General features: G+C 43.6%; 1 protein-coding gene and 1 long non-coding RNA gene across 4 annotated transcripts in view; one reads left to right on the top strand and one right to left on the bottom strand.

Moving 5' to 3' along the window:
- Window positions 1-14,380, top strand: part of LOC116090054 (complement C5) — a 73,910-nt gene that overhangs the window by 9,609 nt on the left and 49,921 nt on the right. The window contains exons 5-14 of the mRNA XM_031369972.1: window positions 490-581; window positions 2,628-2,710; window positions 5,467-5,557; window positions 5,917-6,031; window positions 7,484-7,610; window positions 9,764-9,879; window positions 9,987-10,172; window positions 11,413-11,616; window positions 13,079-13,288; window positions 13,398-13,547. Coding sequence (XP_031225832.1) covers window positions 490-581; window positions 2,628-2,710; window positions 5,467-5,557; window positions 5,917-6,031; window positions 7,484-7,610; window positions 9,764-9,879; window positions 9,987-10,172; window positions 11,413-11,616; window positions 13,079-13,288; window positions 13,398-13,547 — 1,374 coding nt within the window. The remainder of the gene's footprint in view (window positions 1-489; window positions 582-2,627; window positions 2,711-5,466; window positions 5,558-5,916; window positions 6,032-7,483; window positions 7,611-9,763; window positions 9,880-9,986; window positions 10,173-11,412; window positions 11,617-13,078; window positions 13,289-13,397; window positions 13,548-14,380) is intronic.
- LOC116090055 overlaps window positions 1-14,380 on the bottom strand; it is a 31,431-nt gene that overhangs the window by 1,314 nt on the left and 15,737 nt on the right. For 2 of the 3 annotated variants that reach the window (XR_004118530.1, XR_004118532.1), the window contains one exon: window positions 5,376-5,481. This is a non-coding gene — a long non-coding RNA (uncharacterized LOC116090055). Of the gene's footprint in view, window positions 1-721; window positions 740-5,375; window positions 5,482-14,380 lie in introns of those variants that run through there. The other variant, XR_004118531.1, reaches the window with a different exon arrangement.

Below are 14,380 nucleotides of genomic sequence, written 5' to 3'. Positions count from 1 at the left end.
TGTTTATTGAAGAATCTCCCTCCATGATCTCATCCTCACGCTACACTAAATCATCTGGTATCACTAAACACTTACTGTGAATGAAGCGTTATAGACTTAGGTCTCTATGGCAGACACATGGGATACCCATACGAGCTAAATTAACAAGGGGAGGATGCTGATGTAAACCATCAAAACCCATCCTTGGTCTACTTCCTTTTTAAAAGCAAGCCCATCAAGAAGTAATCAAAAGGGTCAGAGAGTTGGCTCATTGGTCAAGAGCTCTTGTTGTTCTTGCAAAGGACAGGGGTTCAATTCCTAGCACCCACACAAAGGTGCACCTCCTCCTCAGACACCAGACACACAGTGGTGCACAGATGTACACACTGGCAAAGCATTTATGTAATACAATAATGACAAATCTCCATGGCTTGTAAATTATCCATTTCAGATATTCTTTTATGGTAACAGAAAATGAACTAAGGTAAGGACATCTGTTTCTATTCAAAGGATCCTGAGGGGACAGAAGTTGACATCATAGAAGAAAATGATTATACCGGAATTATCTCTTTTCCCGACTTCAAGATTCCATCTAATCCCAAGTAAGTTAAAAAAAAAATGTTTGTTATTCAACAAATTTTCTCTATAATGGACATCTGGAACTTTTGGCTGGTAAGGACCTACACAATCAAGTGGTGCCACCTAGTGTTAGCAGAGCTCCATAGACGCAAATGTGAGGAATCTTGAGTGAGGCTGCTTCCTGGTAGGGAAAGAAAGACACATTCTCAGTGACGGACTCCAGCAGAGCCCACCACCATCCCAGATACTCAGGAGACTGGGGCTGGAGGAGCCCAGGGCTTCATCAGCAGCCTGCGAAACAGAGCTCTGTCTGAAACACACATGCACACACTTTCAGTGTAAAGTTCTGGGAGCAAAGCAATGTAGAGATGACGACCTGGTCCTGCTTCTAAGGGAGAGCAGCGTAGCATGTATTAGATACGAGCATCTGCAAACAGCTGCTACAGAACCTCAACCAGCCACTTTATGGTCATTTCCCCTTCCTTCTAAAAAGGAAATCAGTGTAGATGCATTTTTCTAAAGTATAGGTATTGAAACTGAAGAGCTTCAGTAAACCGGAATTTTTATTTTATTTTATTTTTTTATTTTTTGGTTTTTCGAGACAGGGCTTCTCTGCATAGCCCTAGCAGTCCTGGAACTCACTCTGCAAACCGGACTGGCCTCGAACTCAGAAATTTGCCTGCCTCAGCCTCCCAAGTAAAGGTTGCACCACTGTCCAACTGGATAATTTTTAAGTTGTGTACTTTCTTGAAAATACGATGTACTCTATAGTGCAGAATTGAGCTTCTTGCCATTACTGTCATTATCTCAAACTTTATCTTGTCCCATGGCAGGTTCTGCGTCACTATGAGACTCTATCGACTGGCACTGTCCCACCCCAGTACTTTTACACTAGTCACCTCATTTAGATCACGCTTCACTCTGTCTTCCATGCTGAGCTTCACCTCATCTTCAGGGCAAAAGTTTGTCTTTGGTGACACTGTCTCTGGGTGTCGTCTACCCTCACACCGCCTCTTCGTATTTTCTTTGAGATGCTTACTTCAGTCTCTTTATTTTCTTGTTCCTTTTGAGCTTTGCTGTTTGCTTGGCTTTGAGGCAGGATTTCACTCTAGCTCAGGGTGGCCTGGAATTCATTCTTCACTACAAACCGACCTCAAACTCCTCCTGCCTCAGCCTCTGGAGCAGCAGCGCTGGGATTGCAGGCAGGACGCCTCGCTGCAGGGCTCTTGTCTTTATAGTTTCCGGTTGACTGGAAACTCCATGAGGGCAGCCCCTCACTTGGACGGACTGCTAGTTTCGTCTCAGCAGTCATGGGATGAGGTACTTGATAGAGATTTTTTAAATATGGCTGAGGATAACTGCAATATGCGCAGTACAGCCAACGACAGCATGTTCTCATTTCACAAACGAGGCCAAGCGACTTGGTCTCTTCAAACCTGCTTCTGAGCAGAAACATGAGGACTCCAACTCACGTGGACTCTTAACTGAAGACTGTGACTCTTCCATGTCATTCTTTGTTTTTGTTGTTGTTGTTGTTGTTATTAATTGTTTACTCTAGTACTCAGTAAATATTTTGGAATGGAATTTTTTTAAACTAAGTAAGTCATTTCCTTTTCAGATAAACCATACCTTGTCTCCAATCATTATTCTATGTATGTAAGGTGTAAACTTATAATCCGTAGAACATGACCTGTGCATTATATGCTTCTAGAGACATCACTATAGATTTTCTGATATATTACAGATTGTAATATCATGTTAGCATCCTTAGACTCAAGAATTAAGTATAATTCTGAAGTTATCATCAGCCCTTTAAATCAAATACAATGACTGTATTGAGATAAAATACCTGGAAAAATAATACAATATGTAAAAATCTAATTAATAAATAATTTTTATTATCGAAAGAAAAATACTAAACTATTTCTGTTTATTGTTTTAGAATCTTTCACAAAATATTTACATGCCTATATATTCTGACATCTTTAAATAAGAATTAGTTAAATTGCCTATGGCAAAATTAGAAATATTTAATGACATTCACGTTTTTAAATATTTTGCTCCCACAGGTATGGTGTTTGGACAATTAAAGCTAAATATAAGAAGGATTTTACAACAACTGGAACTGCATACTTTGAAATTAAGGAATATGGTAATCTCTAATATTAATAGATTATTATAACTAAGAGGGATTTTGCAGCACCTTTGATATGACTGGAATTACCAGAAGTGGACGAGGGGAGACAGATGTACGGAGTCATTGTCTGGGTAGTGAGTGCTTAGTTCTAGCTTGCCCTGTCAGCCTTGAAGAAACCACCAATCTGCCCGGACTGCATCATTTATGACAGAGTTGAAAGAAATGTGGTCCCTTAAGAAGCTTGGCTTGTTAAAGTCCTTTCTAGAATTAGTCTTAAGATAAGTAATTAGATAAAGTGAGTAGAGTCTGACAAGGTCCACTTAGAACTGGACACATTCCTATTTTGAGATCGGTCATGTTACTGGATCATGAAGTAACTATGAGCGGCTGAGATTCCCCATTTCTTAGTTTACTCTAGGGGCTTTGGACTCTTATCAGACTGAGCTTCTCTGTTTAAAGGCATTCTTTCTTTCCTCAGGAGATTCATAAGAAGGGCAGATAGATGCACTGTTAACAAATAGGGGGGAAACAGTGACCAGTGACCAAAGATTGCCTCGGTGCCTTGTTCTAACTGAGCTCACTCACTGCCTCCCGCGTTTGCTGCTTTCTATTGGCATGCAGAGCCTGCCTGCATCTTATTCTCTGCCTTTGCCCCCGATCCACTCATCTCACCAGGCTTATGCCAGACACTCCAGCAGCCTCCCTGGCATCGCTGTTTCTCAGCTGTCTTGCTTAGTATCAGTCAAATAATCTCAGGATGAAAGTCATCCTAATGCTCACACTGACAGCACCTACTACTCGCCCTTTATACCTCTACATCCTTAGCTTGAGCTGGCCCCTGTTCCTTCTTCAGCCTCATTTTATACCACTCTTGCCCCCCCCCCGCCACCTCACCCCTTTCCTCAGCTTTGGAAATGCTGCATATGGTGTTTTTTCATTTCCCTCCCTGCCCGGTCGATTCCACTCACGTCTCGTGTCTCAGTCTGTGATGTTCATTTACTTGGAGAATCTCTCTTCGGATTCGCTTCCTAGATAGCATGCCAGCACTCCGTGAGATTATTTACTTACCCAGCTGTAGACTGACACACCACGGTCAAAGCAATGTGGGGAGGAAAGGGTTTATTCGGTTTACACTTCCACATCACAGTTTATCACTGGAGGAAGTCAGGACAGGAACTCGAACAGGGAAGGAACCTGGAGGCAGGAACCTGATGCAGAGGCCATGGAGGGGTGCTGCTTATTGGCTTGCTCCTCATGTCAACTCAGTCTGCCTTCTTATAGAATCCAGGGCCACCAGTCCAGAGGTGGCGGAGGACACCAGAAAAATAAGGCCTACTAAGTCAACATGAGCAGGGCCTGCATAGGTCTGCACAGATCCTCTGTGTGTACGGATAGATTGCAGCCTTCAGCTTAGCATGTTTCGGGACTCCTGAGTGTGTGGAAGAGTGGCTCTCTGATTCTTGGACTTTCTCTTGGGCTCTTTCCCTCGGTTGGGTTGCCTTGTCCAACTTTGATGTGATGGTTTTGTTTTCTTATTATTATATTTTATTTTGTTATGATCCCTTAGAAGCCTGCTCTCTTCTAATGAGGAGGAAAAAAGGGAGTGGATCTGGATGGGAGGGAAGTGGGGAGAAACTGGGAGGAGTAGAGGGTGGGGAAACTGTAATCGGGATATACTGTATGAGAAAAGAGTCTATTTTTAATTAAAGGCAACAAAACAAAACAAAACAAAAAACACCCTAACTAGCACAACTACTATGGTCAGAAGTAACGTGGGGGTGGGGTGGGGGGACCTTTTTAGCTTAGACTTCCAGTTCACAGTCTGTCACTGAGAGAAGTCAGGACAGGAACCCACACAGAACCTGAAGCAAAAGCTATGGAAGAACACTTTGGGGGTGTTGTTTTTCAAGACAGGATTTCTCTGTGTAGTTCTGGCTGTCCTGGAACTCACCCATAGACCAGGCTGGCCTCAAACTCCACCTGCCTCTGCCTCCTGAGTACTGGGGTTAAAGGTGTGTTCCACCACCACCTGTCGTGGAAGGACACTTCTTGCTGGCTTGCTCACAAGCTCATGTTTGGCTAGATTTCTCCACAGCCCAGGACTACCTGCCCAGGGAATGGTGCCTCCCACAGTGAGCTCCTATATTAATCAGTGATCAAGACAATTCTCCATAGGCACACTAGCACCAGAGACTCGGACAGCACTTAAATACTGGCTAGATTTCACCTACTAATGAGAGATGCTTAAAAAAACCCACACTTTCATTTCCTATTTTCAATTTAATAAACTCTTTGAATAAATATTTAAGACAAGAAGGATAAGAGGAGAAATAAACACAGAGAGACAGAGAGAGAAAAAAAGTCCTTGTTCTGTTTTTAAGGAACTTCTACTGGAGAAAATAATCTATTGTCCATTATAATCAGTATAAACAAAATATAAAGAAGTGATTTGGGCACATCAAGCCTGGATTCACTCTGATTTGGAGAGAGGGAAAGCTTATCAGAGATATGGTTGTTGGTGGTGATGATGTTGATGATGATGGAGATATGATGATGATGATGATGGAGATAAAATGATGATGGGGATGATGATGGTGATTGATGATGATGATGATGATGATGATGATGATGGGGATGGTGATGGGGATGGTGATGGACATGGGGATTGTGATGATGTTACCTCTTGTCCAACTAGAAAGTCTAGTAGCTTGCTGTGCTTCAGAGGCCACTCTAGTTAAATGGTAAAACTGTGACCTCATTTCTGTTTCCAGTCTTGCCACGATTCTCTGTTTCAATAGAACCAGAAAGTAACTTCATTGGCTATAAGAACTTTAAGAACTTTGAGATCACTGTGAAAGCAAGGTAAGGGCATGGCTTCCTCGAGCTAGCTACATTAGGTTCTGGGAGTTCAAGGTCAATCTGTGACTAGCTTTGTTCCATGACTTTGGGGATGGACAGGAAGCCTTATGCCTTCTTTAGATAGGTTCTCACTATGTAGTACCTTGCTGGCCTAGTGTTAGCTACATTGACCAGGCTGACCTTGAACTCAGTGCTGGGATTAAAAGAAATATTTTTCTTACTATGGCCTTGTAAGGGTAAAATACAGTAGTGGGGGGTGGGCAGCATATCATGTGCCTTTTCTAACTTAAAACTGTTAGATCTTATCTGAGGCACCTATTATAACAGTGTTAGGAAAACAACTTTCTGATATCGTCCGGCAGATATTTTTATAATAAAGTGGTCCCTGATGCTGAAGTGTATGTCTTTTTTGGATTGAGAGAGGACATAAAAGAGGATGAGAAGCAGATGATGCATAAAGCCATGCAAGTCAAAACGGTAAGGTGTTTGCTCAGACCACGGTGGCATGGTGAGCAGTGCAATCCCACATCCTGTGCACAGTGCAGCCTAAAGTTCCCAGCTGGCATCTATTGCCCTTCAGATAAATTCCCCCTCCCAAACCCCGGAACAAGCTAGCTATGGAAATGAGGCATACCAGTGCTCTCTGGGCTTGATCAAGGGACCTTGACTCAACAAATAAGGTGGCGAAACAATCCAGCATGATACTCGATGCCAGCCTGGGTCTTAACATGCACACACCCATGCCTGTGTGTTCATACACATGTAAAAAATGCATACATACATGTGCACACAACAAACACAGCATACACACATGCATACACAGCATACACACAGCCTCCCTTGCCAGTTGATATTGCGCCATCTCTTTGCTTCTTCAACATGGTCTCTCTTGGTTCCAGGTCCTTACTCCTTCTCTTCATCCTTCCTGTCTCCTCTGTGTCTAATTCCTTCTCATTTCTTACATTTCAACACTGGCAGCTTTTCTTTGGGAAGTAGCCCCTGACCACCTGAACATGGTTAGCTCACATTCTATGTGCTCCCTAGGCTGTGAGTCTCTCGAATGTTTTGTGCTTCCTGGCAGTATGACTCTCAATTGGGGTGGAGGGCACTTACCCCAATGGGATATTCAACAATGCCCAGAATTATTTATGATTGTTCTGAAGTGAGGGTGCTCCTGGCACCTGGCATTGGGCAACTAAAGGGAGGGATGTCTCTTCAGTGCACAGAGTATCCCCACACAATGTGAAATCTGTCCATGGCCAAGGGTTGATTTAAATCAGTTCCTAGAACTGAGATTAAAGCCCTGGCTCCTTTTGCTCTTATTTAATGTTCTCTACATTACACCATCAATGATATGGGGTCGTGTCTCTTTGTGTACATTTTACACAATCAAGTACTTAGCTTCTATTTTTTAAAAGATGGTATTATTAATTCAATATGCAAATTAAGAGGCTTTTTAAAATTCAAGATTCTACTTTAAGCCCTGAGATTTAAAGGAAATAAAGACAAGGAATGTAGCTCAACAATAAAGTGCATCTTAGCACGCACGAGGTCCCAGTTCAATGCCAGTACCTGTCAATCAAGCTAAATGGGACAAAAAGGCCTGCCTTTGTGTCAAACCATTTTCAAATAAATCAAAAACAGAAGAAAAATAGTATCTTTTAATAATTCAACAATAGAATTAGTTATATATAAACAAACTTCATGTCTCTTTACTTAGTATATACTAAGTTATCAACTGGTACCAGAAAGACCTCACAGTGATTGAAACTTTCCCACACCTGTGACTCTGTCATTCACTTTACTTGTGACAATAACACATGTCTCCTATAGTTGGCCTTCAGTCTAGAGGCTAGTAAGAGCAGACTCTGACTATTTTCCACATATGTTCTTCTCTAACGTGACTCTTTGTTTGCTCCTTTCAAAAAGTTGGTCAACGGAGTTGCTCAGATCTCTTTTGATTCTGAATCAGCAGCTAAAGAACTGTCCTACAACAGTCTAGAAGATTTAAACAACAAGTACCTTTATATTGCTGTAACAGTCACAGAATCTTCAGGTAAGTTGTGTGTGTGTGTATGTGTGTGTGTGCCTGTGTGTATGTGTGTGCGTTGTATGTAGATGTGTATTTGTGTGTGTGTATGTGCCACAGGTTGGCCAGCCTTGGCCTCTCAAACCGTGGGAGAAACAGGGTTCCAGTACAGGTCAGCAAGACGTCGGCGATGACAGACAGACACAACACAAGGAAGTGCAGAATCTGAATGTATATTCTTAAAATTAGGCATTAGACCTTTATGGTCACTACAAAAGAAAAAGAAAAGTCAGGCAGCTCAGCAGTCAAGGTACATCTGAGGCCAAATGAAAACATAATGGGTCTAAAGCAACAGCTGTCTCTTCTGGACGGGCGCTACATCACCATCCCCCCCCCCCCCCCCCCCCCCCCCCAGGGCCCAGAGTGCCCGGGCCGCGTAGGGCCCGGGGTTGGGGGTGTCTGTGGACCGTATGAGGGTAGAGGCTGGAATGCCTTGCAGCACAGCTCTCACACACACACACTTGGCTCAAGGTCTAGCCCATCCTTAGTAAATGCCCAACTATGCTAATCTTCTGGGCTAGCAGAGATATGCCCCAGGAGTCCCATTCTTCTAATCCCAGGGAGTGGCTCAGATTCTAATGTGGTCTGCTGTATGTGACTAAAAATGAGGGTTCTAGTTGACCTTGCCCAACTTCTATTCAATAAACTTCAATGCTTGACCTCCCTCCTTATCTCCCTAACAATTACTCAAAGTTGTTGCCTCCCTAATACAGAAGCAATTAGTCTGAATGTGTAACACTCCCTACGAAATTCCAAGCCAGGGTTCAGCTAAGATGTTAGAACATTGATGAAGGTCAGAGAGCAACGTCTAATTTTGTTTAGCTATTAGTAAACCATATCTTTGTGGACACCTAGCACGAGAGACCTTCCATCGACTAATGCAAGGACGAATCTGAGCCACCTTCGAGTTAGGGAATGCCAAAAGGTCGCAGGGCAGGAGACTAGCTTCTTTTGAAGCTGTATGCCTCAGATCCATGGTCAAGCCTTCAAGCCTGACATACAAATTTCACTGGAGTGGGCGTGGCATGTATGTGCATGTATACTGTGTGTTTATGTGTGTGTGTGCCTTTGTGTGTGTTGTATGTAGATGTGTATCTGTGTGTGTATATGCATGTGTACTGTGTGTTTATGTGTGTGTGTGCCTGTGTGTATGTGTGTGTGTTGTATGTAGATGTGTATCTGTGTGTATATGTGCATGTGTACTATGTGTTTATGTGTGTATGTATGCTTGTGTGTGTGTGTGTGTAATGCGGAACCTGTTTCAGAAATCCTGTGTGTACTCTAAGCAAAGAGCTCAATGCTATTAACCTGTAAAAGGAGGCAGGCTTCTAGAGAATTCTAGAGTAGCCAAGAGCAGTGTCATAAAGACAACCAGTCTTGGAGAAAAGGTGGAGGCAGATGGGGCAGGAGTGAAGCCCTGTCTTCCAGGGCAGCAGACTGTCTACTATGAATGCATGGGGAAATGGGGATACAATGCTAGAAAGGAGGTTGAGGAAGCTGGAGGCCCATAATTTATGTTGTCCTTAATGTTACTTAACTTTAATCTTCAGAGTAATACTATTGCAATCTTTTTTAAATATTTATTTTTTTATATGAGTACACCGTAGCTGTCTTCAGAAATGCAAGAGATCCTCTTAGAGATGGTTGATGGTTGTAAGCCACCATGTGGGTGCTGGGAATTGAACTCATAGCCTTTGGAAGAGCAGTCAGTGCTCTTCACCACTGAGCCACCTCCAGCCCTACTGTTGCACTCTGCATCAAGCTGATTCCTCTCCAGTTGTCCCCAGATCCCAGTGATCTAACATGGATACCTGTGGAGGCTCAGCCTCTGAGTCCCCTGTCTCTCCCCCAATCTTTTGAAAACACTCAACTGAACCTAAAGTAGAGCGGCTGCTGAAGGGCAGTGTCCTCTTTCACATCCCCCCAGTCTTGTGCTGTAGCCCGACTTCTGGAGACTGTCTTTCTACAGGGGCTTCCCCATTCTTGTCTGCACTTTCCCTCAGTTGGCCAACGAATGAGGACAGGTCAAGGGGATGAATAAGCACAGAGATTGGACAGATGTCCTAAAGACCACCACCATCTTTCCGGAAACATTAACTCAGAGCTTGCTTCCGTTGTAGGTGGATTTTCAGAAGAGGCAGAAATCCCCGGCATCAAATATGTCCTCTCTCCTTACACACTAAATTTGGTTGCTACTCCTCTTTTCTTGAAGCCCGGGATTCCATTTTCCATCAAGGTAGGTAAGGCAGTAGGAGGCAGAGAGGAGAGAAAGCCATTTCAGATTTGATCTGATTTGAGACAAGATGATCTACTGGGTTCCATTTGAACTGTTCTGGCACACAGGTACAGGTTAAGGACTCACTTGAGCAGTTGGTAGGAGGGGTCCCAGTAACTCTGATGGCACAGACAGTCGATGAGAATCAAGAGACTACTGACCTGGAAACAAAGAGGAGCATCACGCACGCCGCTGATGGAGTAGCTTCGTTTGTGGTGAACCTGCCATCAGAAGTGACAGCGCTGAAGTTTGAGGTGGGTTAAATCTTCTTGCTGTTATTTCCTTAAAACAGCGTGAGCCTTTGGCTATGTGTGTTGTTGGCTGCTGTATAGACAGATGTGGCTGATTTTATCCTCAAGTCCTTTTGCACCCAAAATGAAACAATTACCTTAGACAATCTGCTAATGTAGTGGGACTGGGGGGAGAGGGAATTGTCAAAATTTGGGGCAAGGGTGAGATTGGAAATTAACTGTTTCCTTTTATACCAAAAAGATGATATTAGAATGCAGGCGTGTCAGAGTAGCAAAACAGTGCAGATCGGTGGGAGAAATAGCCTCTTCCAATACATGTGTATTTTATCTTCTCCAGAATCACATGTGAAAGCCCCACTCCCTTCTTCCTGATGCATAAACTACTCCCTTTCACAGTTCATCTTCTCTCCCAGAAAATGTGTTTAATAAAATCCTAGTGAGCTAATAACGTGACTCACTGGCTGAAGCTGGCTTACACAGGCACTTATGAAGATAACCCAGGTCACGGGCTGAGGCTCACACTCACTGGCATCTACAGAGCCCTTATTAAGAGCACTGTGCTAAGGGCCTTATAAAAGGTTCATTTCATCAGTTTGATGAACTGAGACCATTATCCTTGCTGTTCTGTAGCTACAAAGGGAAGCTTCTAACCTCTCTTAACCAGAAAGTGGGTCTGGAATTAGTAAGTGACGGGCAGTTGCATGGGAACCAATATATATCTAGCCCCAGGGCATGAGCTAGGGCCCCTCCCACTGCCCAAAAGCAGGCATCACTGCCCGCCAGGTTAATGAACAATCCTGTGTCACAGCTTCCCATGGAAACTGGGTCAGACTGCCACTATGCTGTGCATCCATAACTCCTATGCTCCAGTCCTGAGCAGTTCTGAGCAGTTACGGCTGCCTCCCCATCATTTCTCCTACCACTGAATCATCTCATCGCCCAGGAGAAGTCTCCAGTGCATCAGGATCTCATGCTCCCATATCCCTGCCTCAGAACACGTTCTTTTAGCTTCATCAGGCTCCTCCACAGAGCCCACCCTGCTCTCAGTATTTCCCATACACTTTCTAGGGTTACATTGCACTCCAACCATACAAACACTGGAATGACTGACAAGGGTATATCTTCTCATTAGCAATAGGCATTGTGAAATTTAGCAATCTAGAGAGACAAAGGATTTAAAAGGCATGTTTTGCAGAAACCATTACTCACAGACCACATGGGATTTTGAAATTTTCCTTTCCAGGTCAAAACTGATGCTTCAGAACTTCCTGAAGAAAATCAAGCCAGCCAAGAGTATGAAGCAATTTCATATTCATCTCTCAGCGGCAGTTACATTTACATCGCTTGGACTGAAAACTACAAGCCCATGCTTGTGGGAGAATACCTGAATATTATCGTTACCCCCAAGAGTCCATATATCGACAAAATAACTCACTATAATTACTTGGTAAGTACATCCATGAGAGATCCCGCCCTTCGCCCACCAGGACACTGTCCCTTCAATAGGGAAGCAGCACTGAGATTTCCCGACTCATTTCCAAGTTCGTTCAAGCACTCTCAAACTACTTGAGGCAGGCACTCATCTCTCACACTGATTTCAAAGCGGGGAGGTCAGAGGTTACAAGCCCACACCTCCTCAGAGTTGGGAAAGGGAAGGCTGGGGTTTGAACTGGGGACTCCTGGTTTCCTAGCCAATGATTCCATCCAAGCCAGTCCATCTATTGTGTGATCCACTCTATCTCACAGCCAACGGTTACTTATCTACACCTAATTCAATTGTATGTATCTCATTGGCATAACAGGAGACCCTGTGGCTGGTAAGAATGGAACATCATCCTGTTTCTAGTCCAAGAGATGCATCCATTAAGCATGCTGAGAGGGTTCAAAACGTGCCTAATGGTTGTCAAGGAGGTGGAATGGATTATTCCAGTGCCCCTGGGCAAATAGGCAGAGATCTTTCAATGTTGTTTAGGAGACAGTGAAACACAAGAACCATGAAAAATATTAACCTACTAAAGAATTAGAGTAACTGTTTACAGGATGCGTAAGATGAACGCCGTCCTACTATCTAGAGATGAGTCAAAGGACCTTTGAAGTCATTTTAGTTTCATGTTATTTCTTTATAACTCTAAAATCCCCATTTAGAATCTAATCCAGGACTTTAAAACCTAATCCCCAGATAAGGATTATCTACTATGAGTTACTTACTTATCTGTTGGAGATTTTTTAGTTAACAATTCAATGGAGGTTTTAGTAAACTTGAGATTTCAAAAAGGTTTAGTTTGAAATATAGCTCTCTAATTTTCTATTATGTGCTTTTGAACTAAAATCAGTACGACATTTATAGATAGCTCCTGAGCCTCAATGTCCTTCTTTGTATGTGTGTGGGATGCATGCCAGTGCATGAGTTCATGTGTACATGAGAGCATGTATATAGGTACATTTGTATGTGCCTATACATTTGGAAGCCTGAAGCTGACATCAGTGCCTTCCTCTACCACTTTCCTCTGTTTATTGGGGCAGTGTCTCTCCCTGAATCCAGAACTTATTGATTGGCTAATCTTACTACCCAGCTTGTCCCTGGGGATCCTGCTCCTGCCTCCTGAGTGCTAGGATCATGGGCAGCTGTGGTACCTGCTGTATGTGGATTCTGTACTTGAACTCTGGTCCTCCCCATTTTGTGCCAAGACCTGAGCATTAGTTTCTTTGGTGGTGATAAATATTCCTGTCTCGATGGTGTGTTGTGAGAATTAAAGAATTTTAGTAAATGTGAAGCACATAGTAGAAACATTTCTAATTTCTAATTTCTCCTTTTTTTCAATGTAATTTTTGCTCCAGCTCCAAATGTCACCTTAGCGAACAGGTTCTGTTTCTGTTTATTGATTGTTGTTGCTGCTGTTTAATTCCAGATTTTATCCAAAGGCAAAATTGTACAGTATGGCACAAAAGAGAAACTTCTCTATTCATCTTATCAAAATATAAACATACCAGTGACCCAGAGCATGGTTCCTTCAGCACGACTCCTGGTCTATTACATAGTCACAGGGGAGCAGACAGCAGAATTGGTGGCTGACGCAGTCTGGATAAATATTGAGGAGAAGTGTGGCAACCAGCTCCAGGTGAGACATGTCTACAGCAGTGATTCTCTCAGCTGGAGGAGGTGGGCCAAAGCCTTGGATTGGTTTTGTCACACACAAGCGATCTTTCCCTTTTCAAATGATCTCTTAGGTCCGTCTGTCTCCAGATGAAGATGTGTATTCTCCAGGCCAAACTGCATCCCTTGACATGGTGACTGAAGCAGACTCGTGGGTAGCACTATCCGCAGTGGACAGCGCTGTGTATGGAGTCCAGGGAAAAGCCAAAAGGGCTATGCAAAGAGTTAAGTGCACCTCCGTGGTGACGGGGGGGGGGGGGGGGGGGGGGGAGGGGTGGGGAGTGTCGAAGTATGGCCACTAGGGCAGGGTATGAGGGAGAAAGTAAGGGTGCTGTCTCAGTTAGGGCTTTACTGCTGTGAACAGACACCATGACCAAGGCAACTCTTATAAGGACAACATTTAATTGGGGCTGGCTTGCAGGTTCAGAGGTTCAGTCCATTATCATCAAGGTGGGAGCATGACAGCATCCAGGCAGTCAATGTGCAGGAGGAGCTGAGAGTTCTACATCTTCATCTGAAGGTTGCTAGCAGAATTCTGGCTTCCAGGCAGCTAGGACTAGGGTCTTATAGCTCACTCCCACAGTGACATACCTTCTCCAATAAGGTCACACCTCCTAATAGTGCCACTCCCTGGGCTGAGCATACACAAACCATCACAGGGGTGCTGGCCTCTTTTCTACAGTACACTCAACAAAGAGTTTCTTCTGTCCCTAAAGCACAGGTCAGCCATCACTTTTGGCTCTTCCAAGTATAGATACCAGCTTCATAAGCAGATGGGACTATGGGAACTATAGTCCTCAGCTGAGGGAGAGGGAGGTTCTGGGTCAGGGGTGCCGGTAGTTACAAAAGTAGTACTAGGATCCCAGAGAGGGAATTAGGAAATCACTGCATTTGTTTGAATTCTCACTCAACTCTGAATTTAGAAAAAAGAATTTGGAAATGGCCAGAGTCCATATGTTCCCATCTATTTCTATGGCAGTCAGCTATTATTTCTAGGCTTGAGTTCCTTTGGGAGAGGCAGAAAGAACCAAGAAAATATGAAGTTGTAAACACTTAG

Source organism: Mastomys coucha, unplaced genomic scaffold (genome assembly GCF_008632895.1).
Source record: "Mastomys coucha isolate ucsf_1 unplaced genomic scaffold, UCSF_Mcou_1 pScaffold15, whole genome shotgun sequence".
In the NCBI taxonomy this organism is placed as follows: Eukaryota; Metazoa; Chordata; class Mammalia; order Rodentia; family Muridae; genus Mastomys; species Mastomys coucha.
The sequence above is the reverse complement of the archived record's forward strand: the minus strand, read 5'-3'. Positions and strand labels throughout refer to the sequence as shown.